This window comes from Diceros bicornis, chromosome 7 (genome assembly GCF_020826845.1).
Source record: "Diceros bicornis minor isolate mBicDic1 chromosome 7, mDicBic1.mat.cur, whole genome shotgun sequence".
In the NCBI taxonomy this organism is placed as follows: Eukaryota; Metazoa; Chordata; class Mammalia; order Perissodactyla; family Rhinocerotidae; genus Diceros; species Diceros bicornis.
This window is the reverse complement of record NC_080746.1, coordinates 2,481,684-2,506,084: the sequence shown is the minus strand read 5'-3', so window position 1 is coordinate 2,506,084 and position 24,401 is coordinate 2,481,684. Positions and strand designations below refer to the sequence as shown.

Here is a 24,401-nt window from a genome sequence, read left to right as displayed (position 1 = left end):
AGTCAAAGAAGCTGGAGGATGGATGCACTGTCCAGTATAGGGGATCTAGGTGGGACACTACATCACCTACTATGCTGGTAAACCTTTAAACAATGTCCTGGGAAACTTCCACTCAGTGGTCAGCAAATTCCCCCATGTTATCAGAAATTTCCCGCTGCCTCCTAGCCCTAGATTAGTCAATTCTGTCTTAACTTTCTCAGCCCACTCCAGCTGGACTTCTGTCTCCACCATTCCACTGAGGCTGCCCTTGCCCACATCATCAGTTACCTACCTCTATGCTGTCCAAACCAATAGTCACTTCTCTGTACTTATCTTACTTTTCTTCACTCAGCGGCTTTAGTACATCTCTTACGCACCCCTTCTCTTCTTTATCCACCCTCTCTTCCTAGGATTTAAATACCATCTCTCTGAGGATGAGCCCCCCATCCATATCTCCATTCCTCGTCTCCCTCTGGAATTCCAGACTCTTATATCCAGTTGCCTACTTGACATCTCTGATTGGATGTTTAGTAATCATTTCAGATGTTAACGAACTCTTAATTTCCCTCCCCTTTCATATGTCCTCTTCCTCCAGCCTTCGCATTCTTAGTCGCTTGGGTAAAAAGTTTAGGAGTCATTCTTGATTCCTCTATTTCCCTCACATCTCACATCAGATCTTTCAGCATGCTGGTCAACTTTCCCTACAAACATATCCCAGTTTTGCCTCACTTCTTTCCATCTGTACCATGACTGCCCTAGTCTAAAACACCATCTTCTCAACTTTGGACTATATTATTGGTCTTCTCACTAGTCTCCTTGCTTCTGCTCTTATCCTCCTACAGTCTACCCTCCACCAACAGTTAGAGGGATCTTTTTAAAGTGTAAATCAGATCATGCCTTTTCTCAGCCTAAAACTCTCCAACAACTTTCCACCACCCTAACTCCTCGGAGTTTACAAAGCCCCGGCTTACCACTCCAGCCTTATCTTCTGCCTCTCTCTGCACTCCTTCCCTGCACACTCACATCTCACTGCTTTTTCTGTTCCTCAAACATACCAAACTCATTCCTGCCTTAGACTCTTTGCATTAACTGCATCCTCTACCTGGGATGCCCTTCTCTGCTGAACTTTACCTAGCTGGTCCCTTCTTGTCACCAATGAGACAAGGCTTAAATGTCATTTTGGAGAGGTCTTCCCTAACCACCCAATCTAAAACAGTCACCCAGTCACTCTCTCTGCATAATAGCCATTACAATCTAATATCGATGGATTAATTGATTGATTGGTTGATTGGCTGGCTCCCTACACCAGAACGTAGGCTATGGGAAAGCAGAGACTCTGTCTGCTGATTCCAGACCATTTCTCTCACCTTAAACCTGTTCCTTTGAGATTTAAGCCCTTTAAATCTACCACCTTCTCCTTCTCCTTGTTGCTGACATCTCCCACCATCAAAACTCTCTTTCATTCATGGAAGGTTTTAGCACCTGCCTCGCAGTCTTCCTCTTCTCCCAACTTCTGTCATCATTCTCAAGGATGACCTACCTGGGTGGTCCATCCACCATCCTGGCCTCTTAGTTCTTTGAGATCCTCATCTTTAGTCAACTTTTCTCACATCCTACTTGAGCCATCCACTCCCATGGTCACACCACGGACCTGGTCATTACTGGAATTTCTTTTCCTTTAAATTATGAACACATTCTTACCAAGATCTGACCACAAGCAACTATGCTTCAAGCACAGTGACTCAACACTGCTCCGCTCCAAAAAAAATGAGTAATCAAGACTCCAAACCATTGAACCCATCATCTTAATTGTATTTATCAGTCTTGTTCTATCTTATTTACTCATCAACCATAGATTACATGTTTTATTATGATCATTATCTTTTAATCTCCTTCAACTACCTTGTCCCTCTTCCTCATCATACTTTCCTAGAAAATCCACAATTCTGGATAACCCACAATATATAATCACCAACCTCAAATTGACACACAAAACAACCCAGCAATTCTTAGCATTTCTCTAGTAAGCTCTTTATTCTTCATATTTTTTCCACCACCACCATGACCCCTCTGACCTTTCAGCTGGTAAGCTTGTCTCTCACTTCATAAGAAAACACAAGTCATCAAAGGAGAACAGAACTCTCTCCTACTCCCAAGGCATCCTGGCATCTTCCTCCTTCCTGTCCCAAAAGATAAAATATCTCACCTTTTCTCAAAAGCCAGTTCATCCATGTGTGGTCTAGATCCCCTTTACTGTTATTTTATCAAGGACCTTGTTACTTTTGTTATCACCTTTCTCCCTGGTGTCATCAGTCTCTTCCTGTATTGGTTCATTTCAGCAGCACAAAAACATACTTTAACATCTCCCAACTTAAAAACAAATAAATCCTGCCCTTGTGACATCATGCCCTTACTGGCTACCATCCCATTTCTCTGCTCCCCTTTGCTACAAGGAATATTAACCTTGTTTTTATGTCTGTATTCTGAAGCTTTAACATCTGCGGCCTTGCTGACCCTGGAGGGACTGACCTTCCCAGGATTAACCAATTCCTAGAGATAATAGATAACTTGCCCACAAGCGCAGTTTTCAAATACAAACCAACCAATCCAGAGCCCACACCCCCAACCACCTACCTTATCAGGCTCTTATGCTCCAGGCCACTACCCTCCTGCCCTAATCACCCCAGGGCCAGGTACGTGACAACCAGGGACAGCCCTGCATCCCAGAGCCCACTGAGTTACTCAACTTAGCTAATCCTAAGCCTGCTTACCTGCCTTGCCTGTTCCTTCCCATGAAAACCACAATAAAGACTCCTGCCCACAGTTTCCCCCCTCCTTCTGCCTCCTTACCAACCCTGGTGCTTCCCCATGTGGCCCCTTATGGCATGATATACCCCCTCCTCTTAGGAACTGTGAGTAACAAACTATCTTTTCCATGACAATTGTCTCCTGATCTGTTGGCCTTACTATACCTCAAATTTTCTGTTAATACACTATATTTTAAAACACTAGGCTTCTCAAGAGTGTTGTCTATAGACATTGTCTCTAACTGTTCGTTTCCCATGCCTCAGTTTACTCTGATCTGGTTTCTACTCCCATTATTCTGCTGAAGCTACTCTTACCAAGGTTACCAATGCCTCCAAACTAAATGATGCCAAATATAATAGGCAATTTCTGACCAGTCAGTCATTGTTTCAATGAGTATTGAATAAATCTCTTTTGTGATAGCCACTCAGGCTCCAACAGTGAACAGGACAGATAGGGCCCAACCTCCGAGGAGCTTACACACAAATGAGGTAGACACAAAATGAGCAAGTGTAACAGCGTGTTAAGGGGCACTTAACAGGCACACTCCTGCTGCCTGCAAATGGCAACTGAGGCCCCAAACTGAGGAGAAATAGGAGCTAAGTACCTCTCCTTCTCGAGGTAGCCACAGTTCTCAAGAGGGCCAGGTAGTTCCAGCACAACCTACCAAGAAGCAGGACCATTAGCCCTAGAACCACCTCACCACTCCTCTGTGGCTGGTAAGATAGAGGCCTGGGGAGGAAAGAATTTTCTTTCCTCAAGTCCAGAGTCACTGCCTTATGAGGAGTGCCTGTAAATACTAAGAGTCTTGTCCTTCTCCTCCTTATGTGGGTGGAAAGGGTGTACTTCTCCCCCAAAGCCAAATGAAATAAGTGCTCCAAAATAATCTATCATAGATATTGGGGTTGTTAGCAGGAAGGAGAGAATGCCATCTCTCTTCTTGGAATGGCCGCTGGCTGAGGTGCAGAACCTTACAGTTCAACCTGGTGCTGCTAAGGAGTCCCTGCGAGAGATTGACCAGCGCCCCCTGGCGTTTGAGAGTATGTGCCAACTAGAGAATGCACGCGTGTTAGGAAGAAGGGAAGCTGGCAAGCGCAGCCCCTTCAGAAAGGCTAGGTGATTTGCCCAAGTTCATCAGTTACTAAATGGCAGAAGCAAAGCAAGGATTTCCTTCCAGGTGGGTGGGAGGAAAGCATTGTAAACGCAGATGGTTTTATAGACCGGGGCTGAGCTGTAAAAGAGAAAGGCACAGTTTCTCAAGAGCAGAGTGATCTACGGTCCTGGTGAAAGGATCCTGCCCACCTCACTTGCCTGATGAAGGAACTGAAGCATCTTGAAATCCTTCTTTGACACCAGGTTTGTAGACAGAAGGGTACAAGGCCGCTGACTATATAGGAAAAGGGTTCAATGGAAACAGGGGAAGGGGCCTAAAAGGAGAGGCTGGGGACACAAAAGGAAACCTGGGCTAGCTTACAGTCCTGACTCAGGCACACTCTGCACCATGCAGTCTGCATGACAAAGGGCCTTTACTGCCCCAGAACCAGCCCAGTTTCTCCCCAGAACCTAGAAGCGAGGTGCCTGGACCCCTGAAATCAGTATTATCTTGAGGTTTATAAAGCCTATGAAGTTTGCTTGTCACATGGGCTCTGCTCCACCCTTGTCACTGTAACTTACTGAATTTCCACTAAGAAATGTATTGGCATTGCTCAGTAGGGTTCCAAAGTCTCATTTTCCAGATTCAAGGTGCTATATGACCTCACTGGCAGAACACAGGTATCCTGGGACTGGGTCGTGTCCATCTGAAAGGAAGCCTAAGGGAAAAAGTACTGGAGCAGGACTAAAGTCTGAGGCCTGTTCTTATTTTCTAGGCAACTTCTTGCTGCCTTAAAGCCTTTGTGGAACAAGGAGGGATATGGAAGGAAGAACAGATGGAATGGGAGAGAAAGTGGGGGTGGGGGGAGAGGGAAGGAGCAGGGAGGGAGGGAAGAGCACAGGGAGGGAGGAGGGAAGGGAGGGAGAGATGGACTGAGGGGAAGGGGGAGGATGGGAGGAGGGAGTGAGAAGGGAGACCGGGGAGGGGAAGAGGAAAGAAGGGACATTGGTGGGCTGGCTCCTTTGTTGGTTCTCACCCCCCAATCCTATCTCTGAAAAAGAGACAACCACCACCTATTTTACTTCCCCCGTAAGATTACTGCGAGCCCCAAATGAAACACATGTGGAAGAATTGTTTAAAGCTTGGAGCACTGGGTCAACACGAAGTTAGGGCCAATTTTAAACATAGGTTAAAGTCCCTTAAATAACACAGTTTAACACAGGGAAGGGCCTCCTAACCCAAACTATTTATTCTTTCCTCACTAATTAATTTTTTTAACTTAGCTTTGCCACAGAGCTGACAAATCTAACAAAAAAGATTTACTTTGGTCCACAAGCTCCTCCTGTCAAATAGCCACGGCCATGAGAGGATTGGGAGACTGCTCCCAGGAAGGTAGAGGAGTTTGAAGTTGGCCTTCTCAGGGTGGGGTTGGCAATGCTGGCCACACTCACTTATGTGTCAATAGGAGACTACAAAACACTCCATGTATCTGCTTTTAAAAATTAAGACTAGAGTATATAAGAAATATCAAAAAGATTTTCATTATGGCCTGCTAAGAAAAAGAAAGGGCAGAGGAGAGAGGAATGGAAACTAAGGAGGAGAACTGTGACAGACAATTGAGGCCAAAGAAAGCTATGACCCTAGAAGTCTCTCCTGGCATAACAGCCCCATCTCAGGGCTTTTAGGGAATTTTATGTGGAGCCTTTTTACACCACGGCAGACGTTTTTAAATTTGTAGATGGACCTATTTTTATTAGTTTGGCAGGAGGGCTGGTTGTTTACTTCACTTTGAACTGTGAGCATAAATAGGAATATCCTATTTTGGTATTTGCCCTCCACCTAAAGACTAAATTAAATTAAAAACAAGCATAGTAGAAGCTGATAGATAACCAGAGTATTGCTGAGATAGAACATAAGGAAGAGAGGCTACTGGGCCGGCCCCGTGGCTTAGCGGTTAAGTGCGCGCGCTCCGCTACTGGCGGCCCGGGTTCGGATCCCGGGCGCGCACCGACACACCGCTTCTCCGGCCATGCTGAGGCTGCGTCCCACATACAGCAACTAGAAGGATGTGCAACTATGACTCACACCTATCTACTGGGGCTTTGGGGGAAAAAAAGGAGGAGGATTGGCAATAGATGTTAGCTCAGAGCCGGTCTTCCTCAGCAAAAAGAAGATTAGCATGGATGTTAGCTCAGGGCTGATCTTCCTCACAAAACGAAAAAAAAAAGGAAGAGAGGATACCAAGAAACAAGAAAGACGATGTGATAAGGGGAGGGAAGTGTGCTGATTTAGGCAGTCAGCTTCACCAAATCCAGCCGGAGATGAGAGAATAGAGGTGCTAATCCCTTCAAGGGAAAGGAAAGGCACAATTCAATCATAGAAGAGTCCTTGCACTGTTGACTCTTGCATGTGAAAATTTGCCCAGGGCCAGCCTCTGTTAGAGTAGGGGGCTCATTCAGATAAAGACAGAGTCAAACAGAACACTATCTTCATCACATAACTGAAGAGTCAGCATATCTTCTCCTAGTTCCTATTTCAGGCATTGTAAAAAATCTACAAAGTTGAAGAACTTGATGTGCATTAGACATTGAGATAAGTGATCCCTTTCAGTTTCCACTCAAGTGTCATCCCCAGGGAGGCCCACTCTGAGCACTCTATTTAAACTGCAACCCACACCCTCCTGCACCCCACCTGCCCCATCCTGCTCTTTTTTTTTCCCAAAGCACTTATCCCCGTATTATATTCTATGCAATTTTCTTATTGCGATAATTGCTTATTGTCTGTGTCTCTCCCACTAGAATATCAGCCCTAGAAGAGCAGGAACCTTATCTGTCTTGTTCACGGATGGATCTCAAGTGAATGGAACAGTGATTCACACATAATGGACTGTAAATCCATATTTGCTCAATGAATTAAGAGTAGTTCCTTCATCTCCAAGCCTGAAATCCCTTCAGAATCACGTTGAGCCATGAGTTTAAAATGGGTTGATTAGGAAGACCTAAAGCCAGAGGTGAGATTAAATAACATCAGAAAATATTTGCTAGGTAGAAATAAAAATCAGAAAATGAACTTTTTTAGCAAATGTTTATTTATATCAAAATACAAAACATTTCTGAAGCAGATTAATGTTACATGAGGAGCAATTAAATACTAAACCTCTTTTAATCAGTTTAACTTGCAACACTCCCAGGATACCTTCACTGGCTACACATCTTGTCATTTGATGTGCTCTTTTTCCTTTTTGTTTGCTTATGTGCATGTCTGCTCGTTTTGATTTTTAACTCACTACATGAACATGCAGTGTTACTGGCGATGAGTTGGTTAGTATCCGGTAAGCCTGAAAATACCAGCGAGTGGAGCCTGGCATGGCAGCCCAAACCATGACAGGCTGCAGGTTCTCTCCCTAATTGAGTTAGGGGTGTCGCTCAGTTTTTTAAGTGGCAAGAGTCTAAGGCCAAAGGAGTCACTGGCCTTGGTAACCAGGGCAGGCATTATTGCTTAGGGCCACAGAGCAGGCGTGGCTTAGGGTCATCTCCAGTTGGGTCTTCTTTGTGGATAGGGAAGAAGGGGTAGGAGAGCCATTCAGAGCCCACCTGGAGGGTGGCAGCTAGAACAGGCCCAGGCCCAGGAATGGGAGGTCAAGGGACCCTGCAGGAGGAAGCCCCTTCCCCAAGAAAGCAAGAGCTGGGGAGGAGAATGCTTCTTCCCCGCCTTGGCAGTCTGTGATTTGGTGGTGGGAGGTGCCTGACTCTTGGACGGGCCCTTTCTAAATGCTTAGAGTTTGGAGACTGAGGAAAAAGCACCTGGTTGGGAGTGTAGCTGTTTCCATACACCTCCACTCCCTGACAGGGGAAAGGGGAGGAGACAGGAAACAGGAGAGAGGATGTGCCTTTCACTACAACCACCCACTCCCAGAGCCAACCTGGGTCTCCCTTTCAGACCTCCAGTTAGTGGATTCACTTTGGCATTGTGCACCTGTAAGCAGACTCACACACTTAAGTACATACACACACCAGCCCCCACACATGCACACAAATGCCTGGTTTCCTTCCAGAGTCTACTCAGGAAGCAGAATGGTGTCCCATCTTCACCATCATCTCTGCTCCAAGGGGCCCCCTTGGCCCTCTGGTCCCCAAGACCCAGCCCTAGGCTTGGCACACGCTGGCATTCCCAGGCTTTGAGAAGAGGGTGACAGAGCAGGGAGCTCACCAGAGACAGGTGACATAGAGTGTAGAGTATGTTCATATAAGGCTTTGGTACAGCACCAATTTAATGTTCTTGTAGTTTGATTTCTAAGTCATCTCTTAGAAGAAAAAAAAAAGCTTACTGAAAAAATAGTGTTTTTATTTACTTTTGAGTTACATACCTGAAGTTCAAAAAGTAAGCCTCTAGTTGCCATTCAGATTCACACTCAAAGGTGTTCTGTGTGCAGCTGTACAATTTGTTGGTTTGTCTTTAATAGTTAACCAAAGTCAGCCAACCAATACCATGAAGTCAGCTGCCTGTGAGAACTGACTTTAACCAGTCCATACATAGAGAAAAGAGAGACAGAGAACACAAAAGCCACCCCTACATCTCCCACCCCAAACCCCTAGGGAAAAAAATCAAATATAAGACAAAATACAGCAAGATTTAAGGAACCAGTGGGACGAAGGAGGTTCAGTCCAGCTGGCCTCTTCAAGAACAGCACCATAAAGCACCCTAGCGCAGTTACATTGTAATACTCAACATTCAAGAAATGGAAACGAGGTTTGAGCAGTCTTCACAAGAAGACCTGGCATGGATGGGGGTAACCCCCAAAGAAAGTTGAAGAAGGAGAAACGAGTTTGAAATGAGAGCAAGAACTCCCATGACGAAACTGATAGTCATATCCAGATTCATTGGAAAAGAACTAATGCAAGAGGCGACTGGGCATCTGGAGGTACGGAGTTTTTAAGAGGTCTTGGGGAGGTAGCATCAGGGCCCTCCCCACGCACACTGTCTAGTCACCCCCCCACACCCTCTGTATGTCTACAGACTACTGGGTAAAATGGGGAAAAGAAACTCATACAAAATTGCCTCCAGGAGTGCGATAGAAGAATTATATCCAGGATGGTAAAATCTCTCATGGTAGAAGAGAAAAAGTTGAAGATAAAAGGAATGAAGTGTCACTGACATGAAGCCGGATGTGGTCCCTTCAGGTCAGCGGCTGTGGAAAAGAAGGAGCAAGTGGTGAAAGCATACCCCATCCACGCCCTCAGTCTCTGGCCCCACAAATGGTAGATCAGAAATTAAATCTAAATAAGACATTAAGATCTTTTGAGATTGATGTATGCAACTTGGTAATGGAGCTTTAAACTGCTATGCTTCCCTAAACCAACCATTCCCTTTTGAACACCTCAGTCTAAAGTTCCAGTGATCAGGATCATTCCAGAGCGTCCCCTCCCAGTCCCTGGGCACTGCACTGGGAGTTTACTAAACACCACAAGAGCCCTCACACTCCAATATCCTGGCCAACCCCTTACGGAGGGGGAGCGTGCTGTGTAGGTTCTCCTATCCCCCCACCTCCTACTTTCATATTGCCCAAAGTAGCTCAACACGAACATCTATAACAAAGAGAAGCAGAAGGGCCTAGCAAAAAGCCAAAGACCAATGGACAAACCCCTCTTCCCCAAACTATTGGTTGATGATAAAGAGGAAAAGGATATGGCCCTCACCAATCCTTGGGTCAGCAATTCCCAGTGAATCTTTCTACTCCAAACTCTTGTTCTGTATGGCAGACAAAGGTAGCAAAACTAAAACAACTCTATAGATTCCTCCATCACCTAGCAAGAGGGAAAAGCATCAAAATTCAATATCCTTTCCACTACATGGGGACAAAGGAGCATGGCACAAGCATATGGAACAGCTCATGTTCCTGGTAGTGGCTATGGGCCTCAAAGGCCTAATCAGAGGACCCTTCCCACCAACCTGTCCCATTAACTGAGAGGTTCAAAGACAGGAAATTTTGCTTACTCTGCATATCAAATCTCAGTCCATTTTGCCTAAGAGCCTTTCTGAAGGGCTGGCTCTTCAGAAATTGAAGATCTATGCTGTGCTACCTATCCTTTCCCCTCCAATGTTGACATTGTCACCATCTTTCTGAGGGCTAATCGCCAGGATCATGGAAAGGGTAGAGGTAAGCATGACATCCCCTCCAAGCTCCAAAATTTCAAGGTAGGGGCTATGTCCCTTGTCTTCACTTTTCCTCCCATAAATGAAGAGTCCAATTGGAGGTTGAGGAATGGGTTGAGAATGCGCAGGTCAGTGACTCTTTTGATCTCCTATGCCTTGATGCTGCTGAGGTTTCTAAGGATCAAGCCTTGGGTTTAATGTGGAAAGAAGTAGAGCTTTAGAGTAACCTAGACCTAGTGGGGTTACTAACCCTGTGAGGGGCCTGTGATGCTGAAGTGATTTATTCTGCTCATGCATGTGTATCAGAAGTGTCACAGCACCTATAGAGAAAGGGAGGAGGGTTGCTCTGAGAGCCAAAAGTACAGGAATGGAAAGCTCTCTTTGCATGGAGGCTTTGGTAGGTTGGGAGGCGTTACAAGCCAGGGAGGGACATAGAATGTGCTGCTTTTGCTCCTGCCCAACTTTCCTGAAAAATATTACAAGAAACATCTGGCTGGATCCTGCTTTGGCCTCCTGAGAAGACTGCAGGAAAGATTAGTCACCTGCCAAGGATGGACGCACAGCCAGTTGACCCAGTATTGGAGCCCTTCTAGTATTGCATGGATGGAGCCTAGTTTCCTCATTTCCTTGGGAAATGAGAAGCATTTTGAGAATGCAATCCCAGGGACTCAAGGAGAGTGCCTGAGTGAATGGCAGGGCCCCATAAGGTCTACATTGTAGGGGCAGAAGGGTCAGGAGGCAGACTCATGCTCCACCCCAACCCACTCTTCCCATAATACCCCCAAAAGAGCCCTTCCATAGCTGAGGCCTGTGAGTCCCTCTAATGATCAAACTCCATAAGACAAAAGCTCTTGGATAACATGACACTTTGGTTGGGGAGGAGGGGTTAGTATTGCCTTTTTTCAGTTGAGGAGCAGAATGAGAGCAGAGAGATTGCAGCCATGAGTCTCTCCTGGCTGCCTACACCATCTGGCCCTGCACCAGCTTCAAACACATCACTCTGAGCTCTTGGCAATTCAGAAGAAAGAGCTAGCACCCAGGAGACGATTGCTGAGGCTGCAAGGTGCATGGCCCTCGCAGCACATGTGAGGTCTTGAATTATCAGAGAGGTATTCTCCAGGGCACACAAAGTTTCCTGCTCAAATGTAAGTGAGCTCCTACTCCCCAGAATCTCCAGTTCTGGGTCAAACTCTTTTGATACATTATTCAGTTCTGTAAGTCCCTGGCCAGGTGCCAGAAGGAGGTTCCACCCGGCCCCATCCTCCTCATCATGCCCAAAGTTCTTCTCTCCCTCTTCATCCTCCACTCAGCATCCCAGGATTGCATCATTCCATTTCCAATGGCACCTTATTTCCAATTAAATAATAACTGAAAAAAGCATATATGATATATTTAGACTAGATATCATATTCACACTGGTTCCATCTGTATCTGCAGAGGCTGTTCTTCACAAAGCTCTCTCGAGGCTCCCTCTCACCACCAACTCTTCCAAGAGTGCTTGAGTCAAAGTGCTACAAACCAGGACAGGTACTGTTGTAAGCCCCTAGGTAATCTTGACCTTCTCCTTTCTAACGCTGCTGAGCCAGATTCCTTCAGAGAACTGGGTGCCAACCCACAGCAATATGGAGATGGATTCACAGAGTCTTCACCTCTTCATCCTCACTATATTAAGGACTTGAGCCAAAGCCTTCAAGCCACAGTGTCCCCTTCCAGTAACAAGAGATGCTGTGGATGCTGATTCTTTGGGGCTATCAGATCGAGTAGCTCCCCACAACCTTCAGCTCACTTGTCCTTTCTACAAGTGGATTATTTGTTTTGTTATTTTTAAAATTTTCATATATACACATTTCCATCAGAAAGACCCAAGCAACTGTGAACAGAGAGCGTCTCAAAGGAAGAGGCATGGGGGAAGGATGGGGACAGAGTGGGCATCAAGGCATGAGCTAGTATCCCAGACCACCTGGGGAAGGTGGTCCTGTTCAAAACATCTCTAAGCACAGGTATAAAAATAAAGCAAACTATGACTTCATATAGATATATAGATATATAGATAAGCTAGCTAGATAGACTTTATATAGGTTTTCTGTCTATTTATATATGTGTGCTGAGGGCATGAGCCCCTGCTCTTCTTGCCCAGCTTTAGTCTCCTGCCCTCCCATGTCCCACTCCCCAGATGTCCCACTTGCCCGAAGCCTCCCTCTCACGACTATTGCATCTGATCCTTGTGCCCATCGCCCCCAACATAAGTTCCCCTCTCACCTTAAAATAGAACAAATTATATATATTTATATAATTTTATATGCAATCTCCATAAAAAATACACTAAACATGGTACATCACTAATTTCACCCTCTTACTAAAACAGAAGTTGCCTGGCAAAGAAAGAGTCAACCAAAAAGAGGGTCTCCTAGGCCCGATACTACTGGGGCAAATTAGTGTGTCCCTACCAATCTCATACACACACACACACCACAGCACACACACACCCCCCCACATACACTACCACAAACATGCCAGACACAATCACCCACACACCACACACAAACACATACATACCACACCACACCATAAACACATACACACATGCACCACTCACAAACTCACATACATATACTCTTACTTCCTGAGCCCAGGAAAGGAACACAGAATAGACAGCTGGCTGGGTGTTAGAGACCAGGGAGATAAGCTGGTAGCTGCAGGTGGACAGGTGAGACAATCCCATTTCTCTGACCCAGCCAGGACACTGTCTACTCAGGACAGCCCTCTCATTGTTCACAGTAGGCAATATAAATATTTGTTGATAGAGTGATTGACAATGTCCCTTCCAAGGATTACAAGATGACCATGAGGAAGCCTTTTCTCCTCCACCAGAAATAAGGTCTCATAGATTCCCTAAGCCAAAAGGAAGCACAAAGCCCCTTAAGCCCTCATCACCAATAGGAGAGTTGGCATTTGCCCCTTCCATCTACTTATGTGAAGGCCCCACACAATGCCCAAAAGCATGCTCGCAGTATTTCTAAGGCTGAAAATGCAAGTCCCCCCACCCCAGCCCAACCCTTCTCCCCTCCCAGATCCCCTTACCCACCCAACCACCTCCCCATCATAAACCATGCACAAGTTCAAGATCCCTGGAGCCATAAAGAATTGGGGAAGGAAGGAAAGGGAACCCAACTGGTGTGTATATGGGGTGGAGTGGGAGAGCTTGCCCTAGTTCCTAAAATAAATCTAGGAAATCCAGTGCCAGGGGGAGGTGGGATTGCTGGAGCACATTTCAAGACCCAAAAGAACAATAGGCCCAGACAGCCATTCATGTCACCATCTAGTGGGATGGGAAAGGCAGATAGCCAAGGGATCAGGGAGAGGAGCTGCAAATTCATACCACTCTAACTCCCCAATCTAGCTCTCCCAGCCAGTGGTCCAAAGCTGACAACTATTTCATCAGCCCTCTTCATAAACCCTAACTACTACTACAGACCCACCACAGAAGAGAATATCCAAGTGATTTCAATTACTGGTTGCTGTTATACCAAAGTATTTAGCAATCAAGATGCTGTGACTCTTCCGTCTATAATGTACGGCCAGCCATTAATGATATTTGCCCTAATCCTTAATTTTTATTTACCCTACACAGAAACCCTTAGGGTACGGGGATGTCTTTGGATCAGACTCAATCTATTGAGAATTATTCTATCAGCTTAAAATGAGGTCATGAAAACATTCTACCCTCCCCACAACCCAACACACAAAATATCTGGTGGGGATATTATCTTTGCTCATGAGACTTATTTGTAAGTATAGAGGGGGGGCCCAGAAATAAAGCATTAAACCAGTGTGGATTCACTCTCAGTCAGAAGAGGTGGGTAGTATGAATACCCCTAACCAAATATCAAGTTGCTAAGGGTGCTGAAGTCCAATCTGGGCTTTGATCCTTGGTTTATTGACTTCTTCTGAAGAAGAGATTTAATTCTGCCCCTTGATCTGAAAGGAGGGAGAATTGGAGACATCAAAGAGGATAGAGGAATGGTTGGTCTGATTTCAGGGTGAAATTCTTTCACCCTCCTGGGTCAACAAGACTAGAGGCCCTAACTTGTCAAAGGAAGAGAAAGTAAGGACAAAACCTCTAGGTATAAAGCCAAGCGTAGCTTCATGGTCTGAAAGCGGTCTCTATAACTCAAGAACGAAGGGTGAGAAATGCAAAAGCCAAGCCCTAGTCTCTCCTCTCCATCACCAGCAACAATGTCTTATGAACAGTTTGAGATCATGGAAGAGGAGGAAAAGGCCACCTGCCATTTCCACTTATGAGAAAAAATGCACGAAGCTCATGAGAATGATTCTTCCTTCTCCACTGACACGGAGCTAGTGATAGGAAGGGAATCTCAAGACAAGTCTCCTAGCTTTGGGCCTGAGGAGCCCCCAAAATCAAGTAGATAAAGTTGAAAGACATCCAAAAAATATGTCCATGTTTGGTTTGGGCTCTTAGTGTTATAGGTTAATTCTAGAAGAAGCAAGGAAGGCTAGCTAAGGACCAAGACCTCTTCCAAGATCCTATCTGGGCCTATTTGCCAAGACTCCAGCCCACAGTATTTTCTCAATGACTCTATTACTCTTCCACACCTGCCCCCCAAAATAACCTTCATTGCCACCACTCCCCGGCCTGCCCCCACCCTAGGGCAATCACTCCTCTTCATTTTCTTGGGACAGTCCCCCACCTGTACACCGCACCATTAGGGGTAACTAAGTTATCACGTGCCCCAAAGAGAAAGAGAAGGCTTGATGTCCCCTAGCTTTGGTCTTACTGTCATCTCCCAGGATCCCCACCTTCTACTCCCCCCAGCTACTACCTAGCTCTCTATTCCCCTTCCAGCCTTACAGACACCTGACAAAGAATGTGACCACCTCTCTATGCTCTGGCTCTCTGACTCTCCTTCCTGAAACACCCGCCCCATCAGTTACCTTAGCCAGCCTAGATCTGGACATTAACACAACTCCTGGGCCCTCTCCCCAGAGCAACAAGCGCAGCCCCTTGTGGCTCTGAGCCTCCAGCCTGCCGGAGCCGCCTCCCTCTATTTTGGAGAAGGCAAAAATGCACAGCTGGGTGGAGAAGCCCTGGTAAGAATGTGCACGCTTCCCAGAGGGAGCAGTGGGAGTGTACTCAGGGGACCCCCCCACACACTCCCACCCATTTCTACTCTGACTCCTTCCTACTGCTCCCCAGCAATCCCTGTGATGCCCCCCAAAGCTCTTTTACATGCAAGCAAAGCAAGCCCAAGATTAACCATTAGCTTTTCTTATATTTCTCTACATAGTAATAAAATGTACTTTATGTACAATTCTTTCCCCCAGCCCACCCCAACCCCCGAAAAGGCTTTTTCTAACAAAATTGGAAGAAACAGCTCCAGTCACGCACACCTCAGCCTGGATTATTCTAATCCTGTTGAGTGGCAAAGTCGCCCTGATGCTCTGTGAAGTCTGTTTCCCCCAAAGCCTCTGTTTTGTCAACCTTGTCAAAAAAAAAAAGTCAAGAAATTCCACATCTGAACCCTACTCAGTTTCCTATGCATGAAAGGGCATTGGAAAATAACTAGAATCAGTTCAACCACAAATATTTTAGATCTCAAATCAAAAATAAAGACAGAGAGCACTGAAAAATATTACTAATTACTCACCCCAATCCACCCCTGCTTGAGACTCTCCCAAGAGCACAGTCATGGGACTCAGGTCCCTCAGAGGGGGCACAGAGCCTGCCCACCCTGGGGATGAAGCCTCCTGTCTGTTGAGAAAGCAGAATCTCAGAAGACCTCTCAAACCCCCATCTCTTGAGGAAAGGTGCTAGGGAGCTAGGCTGAGAGACGTGGTGGCCGAGGTCACCAGCATATGCTCAGCCGGGGCCACAAACGACATCCACGCACATGACCCCACTCAAGCCAGGAAACCCACTCAGTGTGGTCAGCCAGCAATCAAGAAACAGGATTCGCCTTCTCCTTATTGCTCATGTTTTCCCCCAAATAATTGCAGTCTCAGATCCCCCTAAGTGCTTTCAGCCTCAAGCCCCTTCTAGAATCCTTTTACCCTTTTTCTGGTCTGCAAATCACCTAACCCTGAAACAGCTGTGGTTTCCAGCCAAGATGCAGAATGAAGGTCAGACAAAAGTCTGAGACACAGGAATAGGTTTTTATCTGAGTTACTTCTCCTGCAAAGCTACCAGACCATAAAAGGGGAAGTTTGGAAGACATCTGATCTCCCACAGAGTGGAGTGTGAAAGTCCTAGGAAGCTTAAGAGTGTTCATTGCAATTGTTCAGGGGCAGAGCACAAAGGACATTTGGTCCCGAGAAAGGGCTACATCCCACCATGCACACATTCACAATCACACCCGCACACACGTGCACACACTCAGCACTTAAGCGTGTACCTATGACATCTTTACCCTTCATCACATGGACCAAGGGGACTGTATTCTGCCAATTTCCATCACAGTCCTTAAAGCAAGGATGAAATAGCTCCCAGGGTGCTGGAAGTCTGCTGGCCTCTAATGATACAGTCACAAGAAGGAAGCCCTCTTGGGAGGAGAAACGAGTCTGAGGTTGTCAGGAGATAGGTTGGCCTTGTGTCCTTTCTCTAGCCTTGGGGACATCCTGACACAGGTGCCACCCAGTGGCCAGCAAAAAGCACTGCTCCAGTCATTGGGCCTGATGAGCTGAGGAAAGGGCACTGCCAGAGGAAGAAGAGAAGAAAGAAGCCAGCACCCGTGTCAGCCATGAAAACAGCTCACGGTGGGTCCCGGGGAAAACAGCCATGGTCTGAGGCACCTCAGCTTAGAGTTTGGCTCTCAGCCTTGTATGACATCCCAAAGAAGCAACGCTTTCTACTTCATCTTCTCCTCTTCTTCTGTAACCTCAGGGCCTAGAATTCCCAGCACGGGGCTCAGAAAGGTTGGCCTAATTCATCCTGCTACCCCAGCCTCACATTCCAGCCAGGATCCACAATGGTTGAGAAACAACACTCCATGAGAGTACAGACAAAGCCTACAAAGTGACCCGGTAGGAGCCCCACATGCACCCTCACATGCCCCCGGAAAGGTACTCGTGAATCACTTATTGGGGCATGGTGGCAGAGGTAGTGCTGCCTCAGAAAAGAAGACAGAGTCACCCGATCTCTGCTCTCCCATTTCGCTGGAGCTGCTGCCCAGTAGTCAAGTGGATTTGGATGCTCAGAGAAGTGCATTAGCCAGAAAGTCCAGGTTCCACCCTAGCCCCAGAACAATGAGGCAGTCAACAAGACAAGGGCCAGAAACTCTGCCCCCTTCCACTTCTTTTGCCACAACCCGTCACATTCAGAAATGAACTGTGGTTGTGTGACTTGTGTGGCAGAATCCCAAGGGTGGAGTTGGTCCCCATTCGCTAGGCGAGAGAAAGGAAGCACCGGGGTCTGTGCAGCAAAGAAGAACTCATCCCCTAAGATGGAAGCTCCCAGAAAGGAGTAGGTTCCCGGCTCTCAGAGGCCCCACCTTGCCTAGGTCATTGGGCTGAGCCACTGGCAACTGCAATGAACTCGCAGAAGCACCTACTGCTTTGACTTGGCCAATGTCCAAGAGGGTAACTGGGGAGAGGTAGATGTCCCCAAACCTACCAAGACAGCAGCACCAAGAAGGAAATACTTCAAGGAACCTGATAGCCACCTTTATTCTCAGGCAGCTGGAAGGGTAGGCTCCTGCACAGCAAGAGGGGACAAGAGAGACCAGATGCACCCCCAACCACCCTCAGGGCGGTCTGCCTTGTCTTGGGCAGCACCATTATCTTATTGGAAGAGAGAGATACATCTTTAGTCCCTCACAGAAGATGACCTCACAGAAGCTTCTGGGTGCTAACAGTTTGAAATAGGACAAGATTTTGGCAGAGAAAGGATCAGAGCCCAGGCCCCTACCTACCCCTCCTTTCACCTTCATTCCCATGCCTCAGCCAATTCCACATTAACAGAACTGGGGGAAGAGAAGGAGGGTGCAGAGTGCCCCTAGAACCCAGGAATCTGAAGCTGCCTAGCTTCATCTGATCCCATCCCATTGGTGCCCAGGTCCACAGGATGGAGGAGGGCGCCTGGGCAAAGAAGAGTCAGCAGGCAGTACGTGGAGAGTAAGGAAGGGAGTCGCAGGCGGGCTCCCCACAAGCGGCAATTAATCAATCTGGGGAATTAGCTCCCACAAAAGGAAAGGAGGAATCCAATCAGCAGCTTTGGAACCGCACTCCAGAGGGTGCTGAGCCACAGACAGGATATAAATAGAGCCGCGGCAGCTTGGTGCTGAGCACAGATGGCTCCCGAATGGGAGGCCCTTTGGCCACAGGGCTCCTCGCCCTGGCTGGACCAGAAGGGACTGACGGATGAGCTCTAATTTGTGCATCGGGGCCTGCTCAGCCCCGCTGCTAAGCAGCTTCTACTTCTGTAGCATGAGCCAAACTGCAGAAGAAAGATGCCAGTCTGGCCTTTGCCTAGCCACCTTTTCTTCACCCAGGAACCAAGAAATAAAGGCTTGTGTTTAGTTCTGTGGTAACTCCTTGCTGAACCCCTAAAGCAGGCAGCTGGCAATCATGGCAAGCCTCTCATTCTGCTCCGGATGGGAGAAGGTAGAGAGACAAATGGTGAATTCAGCTGAGAAGGCATGAATCCCGTTTCAGGAGGAAGAATGCCCAAAACAGACACCAGGGCACCCAGCCAGCTCCCTGCCAGTGCTGCTCACAAACCCGATGTCTGCTGCCCTCTTCCTCCTTCTTTCACTGACCCTGGAAATAAACAGCACTTTGCTCCAATGTACATATACATACACATAGAGAAACCCACAAACTACATACATTTGCATTTGTATCTATATCTATATATATGTAGAGTTTGGATGATGGGATGGAAGCCCAGCCCTCTTCCAGGAGTTGAAAAACTGAAACAGAAGCAGAGAGCAGTAAAAGCCATTGCTTTCCTCTTCTTCACTTCCAGCGACATTTGAAGAGGTAAGAAAAATCAATCTAGTGAAGAGGGAAGAGGTGGGGAGGAGGAAGAACTCCCCCTGCCCCTGTTCACTTCCCGATCCCTACCCTGGCGAAAGGTCTGCCCCCAGCCCTCTGTCCCAAAGAGAGGCCAGCAGGCCAGGAGCTGGAGGAGACTCCTGCTCTGGCTGGAGAGAGAACATGCAAAGGTCTGAGCAGCCCTCGAAACTAACCCTCAGCCGACAGAGGCAGACGAGGCTCGCACACCCTTTGCCACACATCCCTCCCCCACCCTCAGCCCAGCCTTCTCGCTCTGGGAACACTTAGACTTGGGCTGCGTCACAGCAGAGTGGCATGGCCGGGGTCATCGTGGTCCACGCTGTTGAGAATCGCCGTCTGGTCCTCCGGCAGCTGGCGGTGGCACAGGTCTGACAGGCGGGCAAAGGGGTCAGGCCGAGAATGTCTCTTCTTCTTCCGGAGGCAGACAGCTTCGTCAGGCCACAGAACCTGAGAGTCTGGAAGCTGCTGGGAGGCAGAATCGTCTAGGGAGAAGGGAAGAGGTGCACAAAACAGTGAAGAGAAAACGGAGTGGAAAGGACGGACACAGCCTCACACTCTCCTTTCTCATCTGCCAGGGCATATATTCCAGGTGTCTAGGGTTAAGAGAAAGGAGTCACGCAAGTTGATGGGAGACTGAAGCAGAGAAACCATCTCCTTCGCCACGAAGGCAGCAGCTCCCCGAGTCTGCTCCCTCAGTCCTAATGGGGCAAGGAGGCTGGACTCATGGGACTGTGCTTTCTGTAGGCATACATCTAGTCAATCAGCATTTCTATTTTATCTTTCATTAATATTGAATATATTCACTTAATATCTCTTATCTAATGTTTCTCTTTTTTTTATTAAAGAAATATCAATATTCCATTTTCAGTGCCTCCTGGATACCAGGCTTCATCCTAGGCACTGGGGATCAAGGCTTCTAAGAACAGGTTGGGACTGGATACATTTTTTCGACCCCCATCCCTCACTGCCCCACAAGCAACGACAGACCTGACACAAGACTTTAATCACGGGGCCTGCCCCGCGCTTAGCGGTTAAGTGTGCGCACTCCGCTACTGGCAGCCCAGGTTCGGATCCCCGGTGCGCACTGACGCACTGCTTCTCCAGCCATGCTGAGGCCGCGTCCCACATACAGCAACTAGAAGGATGTGCAACTGTGACATACAACTATCTACTGGGGCTTTGAGGAGAAAAAGGGGAGAAAAAGGAGGAGGATTGGCAATAGATTTTAGCTCAGGGCCAGTCTTCCTCAGCAAAAAAAGATGAGGACTGGCATGCATGTTAGCTCAGGGCTGATCTTCCTCACAAAAAAATTAAAAAAAAAAAAAAGTGGTTTTAAAGACTTTAATTACATGCAACAGTCAGGCCTGGCCTGCCCTGGACCCTCAAGGCCGCTCCTTAGCCCCACGGCCCTTCTGGGCATACAGCAGTAAAGCCCTTGCTTTCTAGAAGATTATACTTTTGTGTAGGGGTGGGGAGACTAAAAAAATTCAGAAATTAAGTTTTCAGATACTAAAGATTTACAAAGAAAGATTAAACAGGTGATGTGATAGCAACTGAGTGAAGCACTGAAGGAGCAACACTTGAGTTGAGTCTTGAATTATGAGCCCTCCAAAGATCTAAGGGAAAAGCGTTCCCAGCAGAAGGAATGGCAAATGTGAAAGCCCTGAGTTAAGAGCAGAAGTGACACATTCTGGAGACAGGAGGAAGGAGGACGAAGGAAGGAGGACAGAGGAAGGAAGAAGAAGGAAGGCCATTGTGGCCGAAGCAGAATGAGCAGAGGACAGTGAGGCAGGAAAGACAGACAAGGTATCATAAGGAGTTTGAAATTTGTTCTGGTTGCAGTGGGAAGCTTCTGGAAGGTTTTAATCAGAAGTGTGTTTGTATGTGTGCATGCATGCATGCATGTGTGCACGCACGGCCATAACTAAAAGAGGATGTGACTACATTTTCTGAAGATCACTCTGGTTGCTGTGTATAGAATATACTGCAGAAGGAGCAAGAAGGGAGGCAGGAGAACCAGCTAGAAGGCTATCGCAATAGTCAAGGTGGGAGATAAGAGTGACTCAGAATTTACTTTTAGCAGTTGAGACAGAAAAGAGTGGTCAGATTCAGGACATGTTTTAAAAGTTGAGGCAACAGACCTTACCAAATACATTGGATGTAAGACCTAAGAGCAAGAGACGAACCACAGTTGAAGCAGTCTGAGCAACTGGGTAGGTAGCAGTGCTATTTATGACACTGGGGAAGAAGTGAGGAGGAGCAAATTTGGAGAAGATAATCAATAATTCTATTCGAGACATTTTAACGGCTCACAAAACACCCAAGTGCGTGTTCAGCAGGCAAGTGGACATATGAGACTTGAACTCATGGAAGAGATCTGGGCTAAAGATAGACATCTGAGAGTCGTTAACATATTACAGGGAACCAGACCACTAGAAACAGAACAAGAAAGAAGAGCTGATGTGACTTTTTTTACAAAAAAAAAAAAAAAAAAAATAGATAGGCAGGTGGCAGGTACATAAATGGGTCTTAAGCTGAAATGGGCTTAAATGGGTTGAAAATTCAGATTTGGGCTCCAATTTCTCACCCAAGCCCTAAAAAATTCATTTCCTTTTTCTCTAAGTGGTCCCCTCTATAAACTAATAGGACAACAGCACTAAGTGAGAAATAAGTGTTCACTGTCTCCTAGAGCTTCAAGGGGCCCCTGTATCACACTTTTCCATAACTCTGCCTCCATGTGACTCCAAGAAAGTCACTCCATGGTAGTCATTAAAGATCTGCAAGGAAACTGTTCAGCAGTCTTCTCTGATAGCCTGTCACAACATTTCTAAAGCTATTGGTAAAAAAGAGGGTATATGATAAACGTTAAGGAATTTTCTAAGTCTAAAAAAGGGCTGCATTATTTTTGCACCATCTTAGAAGCTACCTATCACTGCCAGATGAACATCAGACATATGTCAACAGAGGTGTCCTTTCTACGAGATAAGATGTCACTCCATCTCATTGAGACAAGTCTGCTCAACCTGCAGAGGCTAGGTCCATGCCACGATGTCATCTAAGCACTGAGTAGGACCCCATAATTCCCACATCCAAATAGAAGGCATGAAATGATAGAGAAGAAATATATAAGGAGACATATTGCAGAATGGAAAAAAAATAAGATACTATTTATGTTGTTAAAAAATACATTGAAACAAAACAATATATTTTCTAAAAGTGTATACACAGAAAGGGTCTAAGCACAGACATACCCCTGAGAGGTTCCTAGGTGGGAAGAAACAAAATTGGGAGGGCAATCAGAGATTTTAACCTTATCTTTCTCATTTTATACATAAAAATTATATTCATGTATTGTTTGAAAATTAATGTTAAAGAGAAACAAATAAAAAGATAAGCTGGTGAGCTGAATTCTAGAGAAAATCCAAGGTTGGGATCCTGAGCAAACAATCCCATGATAACGGCTAGACAAGGTGGAAAGAGAAGAGCAGGGGCTCTCCGCCATTTACCGGATCGTTTCTTTGACTTCAAAGAGCCCTTGGATGCCTTTTTGGGCTTCTTTATCCGTTGGTATTTCAGAGCCTCCAGCCTCTCAGGTGCAGCAGTATTCCCAGGTGCAGGTGGATGTGTTCTGGAAGGGACAATCAGAGAGGCACAGGTCAGCTCCCAGAAGAGGGAGCTTTTGGAGAGGGACTGGAAGAAAGCCAAACAGCTGACCCAGAGGAGAAGAGAAGAGAGTTCTGCAGAGTCCAGGTGTCCACAATGGTCCTTGACACCTGCCTTTCTATTGCTCCTGGAAGGGAGAAAACCCAGTAGAAAGCTCCAGCAGCGGCAGGCCTACCTCAGACGGAAACCAATCTTAGAGCAATCAGAAGACCTAGGAAAGGGAGAGAGACTTTAATAGTAGGCTCATCATACATAACTCAAGCTGAGAGGAGTAAGGTCACAGGAGGAAGCAGCCTCAACATCTGAAGTTCTTAGAAACCATCAAAATCAAGACCTTTAAATGAAACGTAAAAGGGCAGATTAAAGCAGGAAGCAAGCAACCTCAATCCCAACTACCTGTCCTCCTCCAGAAAAGAGGACAGGGCCAAACGAGAAACCCAGTGCCCAGAGATGGAGGGTATATAAAACCCAGCTTCACTGGGCTTCTTCCTTCCATCTACAAGGTTCAGGCCAAATCCCAGCAACCAACAGCAACAAATACTTATCATCTACCCACATTCCAGCAGGGTGTCTCCCTGACCCTCTGCAGACTGGGCTCACATTTCACCAGTTATGTAAGAGAACAGAAAGAGCTGAAGTAGATGACGATGGTTAGAGTGCCCAAGTCTAGCAGCCTTGCAAAACCCTTGCCATCTATAGCAAGTATCCAGTGAATATCTATATTTTTAGATGTAACCGAGAAACCGAGGTCACTGGGAGAGGAGACCATGTACATAGGTCACTCTTTCTCCTCCAATTGCGGAGTCGATGTTGCCATTTGCCTGATGGATCAACTGCATGGTTAGAACAAAGTCAGCAATTTGACTGGAGCCTGTGCAGCCCAGATGACAAAGGGGACTAAAGAGAGCTGAGAGCTGAGACTGTCTGTGACAATCTGTACATACTAAAGAGAACTTTTCAGGAGTCATAAAAGAAAATCTAGAAGATATGTTATCAATACCATTTCTTCTCAAAGTAAGCCAAACTTGGAGCCTGAGGAATAAAGCGAGAGAGACAGGTCACTTTTTCTTTCCCAACAGTGCTGGCATTAGCACGAAATCAGGGGAAGAGGTGCATTCCAGGGCCATGTGGACGGAGGTCCATCACACTCTTCCTCAATCCCCACATCGCCCTCTTCCATCTCCATCGCAAATAATTTTGGGTAAATCTGATGAAAATGAGTAGGACAGCCAACCGTGTGATGGGAAAAGACATCCCAGTGGTGAGCAAGCCTCAAGTCTGAAGTAAAAAGATAGAGGGATAGGAAGACGGCAGCCACATCTCCCCAACACTGGGTATCTCTGAAGGGATGAGGGAAGGAAAAACTTCCAGACTAATTATAGATAAGCCTCTGGTCTCTGGGGTTTCCTGCATTAATTGGCAATGAAGCAACCTCCATCTTCTTTGATGGATGTCATCATTCCATAGCCCTTTAGTAAATAAAGTATCAAGGAGCTGCTCCAAAGTTCAGGTCAGAGACAACTTCTTGATTTTCTGCAGCCCACTGATAGCACAGAGCTAAGAAGCCCCACCTACATGCGCACATGCAGTCTCATGGTGAAGAAGTCGACTCACCATTAGAAGTCAGGTTTTCTACCCCCAGAGACCCAATCTGCCAACTCCCCACTCCTTCCTCTTT

At 46.6% G+C, this 24,401-nt stretch overlaps 1 protein-coding gene across 5 annotated transcripts in view; it reads right to left on the bottom strand.

Moving 5' to 3' along the window:
* Positions 1-16,012: 16,012 nt before the first annotated feature.
* Positions 16,013-24,401, bottom strand: part of IGSF9B (immunoglobulin superfamily member 9B) — a 49,826-nt gene continuing 41,437 nt past the window's right edge. For 3 of the 5 annotated variants that reach the window (XM_058544781.1, XM_058544782.1, XM_058544785.1), the window contains 2 exons: positions 22,567-22,688; positions 16,013-19,542 (listed from right to left, as the gene is read on the bottom strand). In XM_058544781.1, the coding sequence (XP_058400764.1) occupies positions 19,340-19,542; positions 22,567-22,688 (325 nt within the window). In that variant the 3' untranslated portion in view covers positions 16,013-19,339. Of the gene's footprint in view, positions 19,543-22,566; positions 22,689-24,401 lie in introns of those variants that run through there. The other 2 variants (XM_058544783.1, XM_058544784.1) reach the window with 1 other exon arrangement.